The sequence below is a fragment of the Lutra lutra genome, chromosome 2, assembly GCF_902655055.1.
Source record: "Lutra lutra chromosome 2, mLutLut1.2, whole genome shotgun sequence".
In the NCBI taxonomy this organism is placed as follows: Eukaryota; Metazoa; Chordata; class Mammalia; order Carnivora; family Mustelidae; genus Lutra; species Lutra lutra.
The window spans coordinates 79635866-79643466 of NC_062279.1; the positions used below are offsets into that span (position 1 = coordinate 79635866).

At 38.8% G+C, this 7601-nt stretch overlaps 1 protein-coding gene across 1 annotated transcript; it reads left to right on the top strand.

The window, feature by feature from the left end:
• Window positions 1-2841: 2841 nt before the first annotated feature.
• On the top strand, window positions 2842-4847 carry LOC125093086 (heat shock cognate 71 kDa protein-like). The gene has a single exon (XM_047717773.1). The coding sequence runs from the start codon at window positions 2906-2908 to the stop codon at window positions 4844-4846; it is 1941 nt and encodes a 646-aa protein (XP_047573729.1). The 5' UTR covers window positions 2842-2905; the 3' UTR covers window position 4847.
• The last annotated feature ends 2754 nt before the right edge of the window (window positions 4848-7601 follow it).

Here is a 7601-nt window from a genome sequence, read left to right on the forward strand (position 1 = left end):
GTCCAAAGATATTCATATTAGAAGAAAAGGATAAAGTGCACAATTATTCACACAAAATTTCATGTTTAACAATTAACTCTTCTTATAATCCACTTTTAAAAGATGTGGTTAATAAAGACTTCCAAATTACTTATTAGTTTATATATTTAGGGATGTCAAAGAATCCTTAAATTCATTCATACAAGTGTTGGGGGCTTAATTCTATTTCACTGTTGTCTCAGAATGCCAAAAAAATTTTGAAATCAAACTAACTCTCAATAGTCCCACAGATTGTTAGTGGTAGAGGGTCAACTAGCAAGACCTCCCGATTCCCAGAATTTTTGCTTCTTTCTCATTCCACTTTTTAATTTTATTTTAGGTTTGTAAGTGAGCTGGAGTAAGCTGATAGCATATTATTTTAAGGACAGATTAATTATGAAAACATTCACTGAGTATATAATACAGATGGGACCAACTTCTCAATGCCCCATCACCAGGGGGCTTAGAGTTGCCAGCTACAGAACAATTGCCATCAGGTAAGGCTTTTGTTAAGTATTTGTCATCTTATGTGACAAGTCATGCCATTAAGGGAATTGCACTAATTATTTCTAAATTTTAGTTACATATTATATCCTTAGATAAAGGTACTTTTTGTCTACTTAAAGATAAATACTGACTACTCACTTTTTTATACATGGAGACCAATATTTCTTTCTCAGTTGATGGAAACCATCCATGAATTATGTAGAAAACACTGCCAGGGTAAACTACTTTGTTAAACAAACATTGCTTTGAAATGGCGTCACCCATGGAGAATTGTATTGGGAAGGTGTGATGGACATGTGTGCTTACATCAAAAGGGGAGATGTAAAAATGCATTGAAAGGCAGATCTACTTAATCAGTACACTGAACTTAGAAGCAGAAAGTTTTGTTGAAATTTAAACTTGAAGGCGCCTGGGTGGCCCAGTTGTTAAGCATCTCTGCCTTTGGCTCTGGTCATGATCCCAGGGTGCTGGGATCGAGCCCAGCCTCTAGCTCCTTTCTTGGCAGGAAGCCTGCTTCCCTCTCTCACTGCCCCTGCTTGTGTTCCTGCTCTCACTGTCTCTCTCTCTCTCTCTGTCAAATAAATAAATAAAATCTTTAAAAAAAAGAAAGAAAGAAATTTAAACTTCGATCAGAATCTGGATCTACTTCTTATGTACAAATCCAGCCCTCTAATTGCCTACATTCGGCTATTGCCTTCCTGGAGAACTGGACAAGTGATAAGATATTGATGAAGGTTCTGAAAGATGAAAAAAAACATGTTTTTTGTTAAATATGGTGAAAGTTTCTGTGTATATAAAAATTCTTTCTTCTTGTGTTTCTTGAGACTATCACTTATCCTCTTAGATAATGGAAAGCTGTTAGATATTACACTTTCTCCGTATGTTGCTATCAGTATTACTAATTTCCCTTCTTTTTACACCCATCCCCCAGAAACATACATAAATATATGCCACTTTTTGCATTTTTCACATCACAAAATAATTTTATTCAATCACGGCTCCTCTATAGAAGCTTCTTATAACAATCTCTAATTTTACCCATCTGGTCATGCAGTGTGCCTAAAAGCCCATACAGCTCATTTTTCATCACTTTGACAGATTCTCTTCAATTTCAGCTTTTTTCTCAGTCAGCATTTCTTCTCACCCATGCATGAACATTATTCAGGGACAGAAGCTGTAACTATAGCTTATACAGAGCAGTCTTCGATTCTTTCTTGGGGAGTGAGTTTGATATAAGTAAATTTAAAATGCTCCTGTCTTTTAGCATAAAGTGTTAAATGATCCATTTCTGGCCATTCTACTTTCTGATCCAGTTTTTAAAGGCACATTGCTATGAAAAACTAAGTTCTTGAACAATGTGCCTCATTTCCTGGCATCTAAGTAGACAGAAAAAATTGAATGAAACTTCTTCAATTATATAAGAAGAAGAAGCCAAGTATCCCTGTCCATAAATTCTAAGATTTAAGATTGTTTATTGAAGGAAAAACCCTTCTTCATCTTCTTTGTCCTTCTCTGCCCAGCTCCTTCCCCTTGAGACTGACCAATATAAGGCTGCATCTCCATGGACAGCTGGTTCGTGCTAGCTGACTTCTGACTGGGTTCAACCAATGGGTTTTAATGGCAAAATATCAGAGGAGAGGAGGAAAAAGAGGTCAAGGTATTTTGTCCCCATAACTACCCACTCTGGGCCAGTATTATAGCAGAGGTTACAACTTTCTAGGGGTTCACCTACTGTCTGTGGTTCCTTTTCTTTAGCTCCAGCTCCCACTGGACTCTGTTAATACCATTTCCTTTCCTTGGCTATTCAGAACTAAAGATGCTGACTGCTTTCTGCTGTTACGAATGTCTGGATATCTCAACACTCCTTATTGATAAGTTCCCTTAAGTCCCTACACCCAAATACAAGTACTCTCTCAATTAAAATATCTTATACCACAAGAGTTAAATTTTATTCTCCACTGAGACCTAGCTGCTATAACCAGTTTACTTGGTTATTATGTATCAGTGTCATTCTGGTGGAAGCTACTGCCAAAAAATCATCCTCAAAAAGAGTGAAGTAAAAGCCACATGTCTCTCAAAGAGATGTATGTACACCCAAGTTGATAGCAGCATTAATCACAATAACTATAGTGTGGAAGCAACCCAACTGTCCATCAATAGATGAATGGATAAGCAAAATGTGGTACATACCTATAATGGAATATTATTCAGCCTTACAAAGGAAGGTAATTCTGACATATGCTACTACATGGATGGATCTTGAGGATATTATTTCACTGAGTGAAATAGCCAATCAAAAAAAGACAAACAGATTGAACGCGGGGCTACATCTTTGGATTGCTGTCTTCTCAGCCTGAGCCAGGCCCACACATAAGCAACCATGTCTAAGGGACCTGCAGTTGGCATTGATCTTGGCACCACCTACTCCTGCGTGGGTGTCTTCCAGCACGGGAAAGTGGAAATAATTGCCAATGATCAGGGAAACCGGACCACCCCAAGTTATGTCGCCTTCACGGACACCGAACGATTGATCGGTGATGCTGCGAAGAACCAAGTTGCGATGAACCCCACCAACACAGTTTTTGATGCCAAACGCCTGATTGGACGGAGATTTGATGATGCTGTTGTCCAGTCTGATATGAAGCATTGGCCTTTCATGGTGGTGAATGATGCTGGCAGGCCCAAGGTCCAAGTAGAATACAAGGGAGAGACAAAAAGCTTTTATCCAGAGGAGGTGTCTTCTATGGTTTTGACGAAAATGAAGGAAATTGCAGAGGCTTATCTTGGGAAGACCATTACCAATGCAGTTGTCACAGTACCTGCGTATTTCAATGATTCTCAGCGTCAGGCTACCAAAGATGCTGGAACTATTGCTGGTCTCAATGTGCTTCGCATCATCAATGAGCCAACTGCTGCTGCTATTGCTTATGGCCTAGACAAGAAAGTTGGAGCTGAAAGGAATGTGCTGATCTTTGACTTGGGAGGCGGCACTTTCGATGTGTCCATCCTTACTATTGAAGATGGGATCTTTGAGGTTAAGTCCACAGCTGGAGACACCCACTTAGGTGGAGAAGATTTTGACAACCGAATGGTCAACCATTTTATTGCAGAGTTCAAGCGCAAACATAAGAAAGATATCAGTGAAAACAAGAGGGCAGTTCGTCGCCTCCGTACTGCTTGTGAACGTGCTAAGCGTACACTTTCCTCCAGCACCCAGGCCAGTATCGAGATTGATTCTCTGTATGAAGGAATCGACTTCTATACCTCTATCACTCGTGCCCGGTTTGAAGAATTAAATGCTGACCTGTTCCGTGGCACCCTGGACCCTGTAGAGAAAGCCCTTCGAGATGCCAAGTTAGACAAGTCTCAGATCCACGATATTGTCCTGGTGGGTGGTTCTACCCGTATCCCCAAAATTCAGAAACTTCTCCAAGATTTCTTCAATGGAAAAGAACTGAATAAGAGCATCAACCCTGACGAGGCTGTTGCTTATGGTGCAGCTGTCCAAGCAGCTATCCTTTCTGGAGACAAATCTGAAAATGTTCAAGATTTACTGCTGTTGGATGTCACTCCACTTTCTCTTGGCATTGAAACTGCTGGAGGAGTCATGACTGTTCTCATCAAGCGTAATACTACCATTCCTACCAAACAGACACAGACCTTCACTACCTACTCGGACAACCAGCCTGGTGTGCTTATTCAGGTGTATGAAGGTGAGCGTGCCATGACCAAGGACAACAACCTACTTGGAAAGTTTGAACTCACAGGCATACCTCCTGCTCCTCGTGGTGTCCCTCAGATTGAGGTCACTTTCGATATTGATGCTAATGGTATCCTCAATGTCTCTGCCGTGGATAAGAGCACAGGAAAAGAGAACAAGATTACCATCACTAATGACAAGGGCCGCTTGAGCAAGGAAGATATGGAGCGCATGGTCCAGGAAGCTGAGAAGTACAAAGCTGAAGATGAGAAACAGCGGGACAAGGTGTCTTCCAAGAATTCACTTGAGTCTTACGCATTCAACATGAAAGCAACTGTTGAAGATGAAAAACTTCAGGGCAAGATAAATGATGAAGACAAACAGAAGATTCTTGACAAGTGCAATGAAATCATCAACTGGCTTGATAAGAACCAGACTGCAGAGAAGGAAGAATTTGAACACCAGCAGAAAGAGTTGGAGAAAGTCTGCAACCCCATCATCACCAAGCTGTACCAGAGTGCAGGGGGCATGCCAGGAGGAATGCCTGGAGGCTTCCCTGGTGGTGGAGCTCCTCCCTCTGGTGGAGCCTCCTCTGGGCCCACCATTGAAGAGGTTGACTAAACCAACCTGAGAATAATTAGGTTGAGCATTGTTCCACACACAATATTCAAAGGACCCAAATTTGTAGCAAATTCCATGGCAGTTGTAATGTTGAGCTGCTATAGCAAAAAAAACTGGGCATTCTTGATACTTGAATATGGAATATGTGCACAGGGAAAGGAAATAAACATTGCACTTTATAAGCACTGTATTGTTAAGTGGAAAATGCAATGTCTTAAATAAAACTGTATTTAAAATTGGCAAAAAAAAAAAAAAAAGACAAACATTGTATGATTCCATTAATATGAGGTACCTAGAATAGTCAAAATCACAGAAATAGAAAGTGGAATAGTTGTTTCCAGGGGCTGGGGGACAGGGGAATAGGAACTTATTGCTTAATGTATAAAGAGTTTGTTTCACAAGATGAAAAGAATTCTGAAGATGAATGGTGGTGGTAGTTCCACAAAATTATGAATATATTTCATACCACTATACATTTAAAAATAATTCATATGTATGTTTAAAAGTGGTTAACATAGGGGCACACGGATGGTTCAGTCAGTTAAGCGTCCAACTCTTGATTTCAGCTCAGGTGGTGATCTCAGAGTTGTGAGATCCAGCCCCACCATGGGCTCTGTGCTGGGTGTGGAACCTGCTTAAGATTCTCCACTCCCTCTCTCTCTGCCCCTACCCTCCTAAAAATAAATAAAAATAAAATAAAAGTGGTTAACATAAATTTTATATTATGTGTATTTTACCACAATAAAGAAATTGAGAAAAATAATAGTAAAACTGATGGAGCATCATGAGAATTAAATAATCCATGTAAAGCTCTGAGCTTAGTGCCTAAGAAATAGTATATGCTCTTGGTCATAGTTGTTTTGCTGTCCTTGCTGTATTTATTCTATTTTAGCTTTAATATCATTGTGGTTAAAAAAAAAATGAAAGTTTTAATAATGGTGTCATTTCATTTTTATGCTGAAGAAAGCGATATGTGCAATGTTTTACCCTTCAGAACACTGTTTTGTTCAAATGTATTATTTCGTGTAGATCAATTTGTTAAGAGCATCGTGAATACAGTTTACATTATGACACTTCATTTATTTAAGTTGTTCTTGATATTTCATTACTATTTTATAATTTTCAACACACAGGTTCTGACTGGTTTTGTTAGAATTTGTATCTAGACTTGTTGTTGGTTCTTTTTTTTTTTTCCTGAGTGATTGTAAATGGTGTTGATTTTTAAACTTTCATTCTCCACATTAAAAAAAAAAAGAGGTTGCTTCAAGTGACTGCTGCTCAGAAAATGCTATGGGAAGCATGAAGAAGGGTGTCTCTAAATAAGAATGATTAGAGGTTTCCACAGAGGAGGTCATATTTCAGCTGAGTTTTAGTAGACCAATAAAAGGTTGAAGAAGTCAGATTAAAGGTAGGAAAGATAGTTTGAGTCAGATAGAACATGGACAGACAACAATCTAAGGCCTAGAATTATGCAGAGGAGTTAGCAAGTCATTTCCTTTGTACTTTACTATGGTACTTTGTTCTGAGTTTTATTTCGTGGATTTAAAATAAAATAAAAATAATAGTTGTAAAGTATCAGTGTAAAGGCCTATATACTTTAGAGATAAATATGTAAGCAAATGCATTTCTTAAGAATAGAAGATGGAGGTAAGAAACATTTGTCATTCCTTTGACTGATCAACATCTAAAATCCCTTCCCTTTGTGGGGGAAATTCTTAGTCTTTTGAGTTTCAGAAGATTCAGCATTCCACTATAGAAACTTAAGATTTGTAAGTCTCCTTGTAAGTAGGTCAGTGTGGTCCAGACTTTGCTAAAGAGGTTCAATAGCTTGAACTTTGAACTGAAGTTTTGCAACAGAGGAATTAGGAGATAAATGAGAAATCTATGATACAGAAAGCAGTAGGAACAAGGCCAAAATCCTGGGCAAGAAGCAAAAACTACTCAAATGTGAACAGATGATACCTTTCATAAAGGAAAAGAAAAAAGGATGACTGAGAGGTGAAACTAGGAACCCAGAGAACAGAGACAAAAGCCATGAAAAATTATTCCAGACTTCGAGACTTAATTAATCATCAAACATTTGCCTAGATGGATTTCAGAGTTCCTATCAATGACTCCCTTCTGCATCCCACCCCCTCCCTTTTTAAAATTTAATTTTATTTTTTCAGTGTTCCAAGATTCATTGTTTATGCACCACACCCAGTGCTCCATGCAATACGTGTCCTCCTTAATACCCACCACCAGGCTCAGCCAACCCCCTACCCCTCTCCCCTCCAAAACCCTCAGTATGTTTCTCAGAGTTCACAGTCTCTCATGCTTCATCTCCCCCTCTGATTTCCCCCAATTCACTTTTCCTTTCCTTCTCCTAATGTCCTCCATGTTATTCCTTATGCTCTATAAGTAAGTGAAATCATATGATAATTGACTTTCTCTGCTTGATTTATTTCACTCAGCATAATCTCCTCTAGTCCTGCCCATGTTGATACAAAAGTTGGGTATTCATCCTTTCTGATGGAGGCATAATATTCCATTGTATGTATGGACCATATCTTCTTTATCCATTTCTCTGCTGAAGGGCCCCCTCCCTTTTTTAACAGTAAATTTTATAAAAAAATAAATAAATAAATAACCTATGTCTGTTCCTCCATTGTATATTGGAGGGGGAAAAGAGGAAGAGATAATTTGTCTCTTTAGTTTCACAGCTTTACAGATTGAACGGATACATACCTAAGGAACAGTATGTAAGGCACTACAT

What these genes read in the sequence shown, in the direction of transcription:
- LOC125093086 (XM_047717773.1), top strand. Translation starts at nt 2,906, where the DNA reads ATGTCTAAGGGACCTGCAGTTGGCATTGATCTTGGCACCACCTACTCC.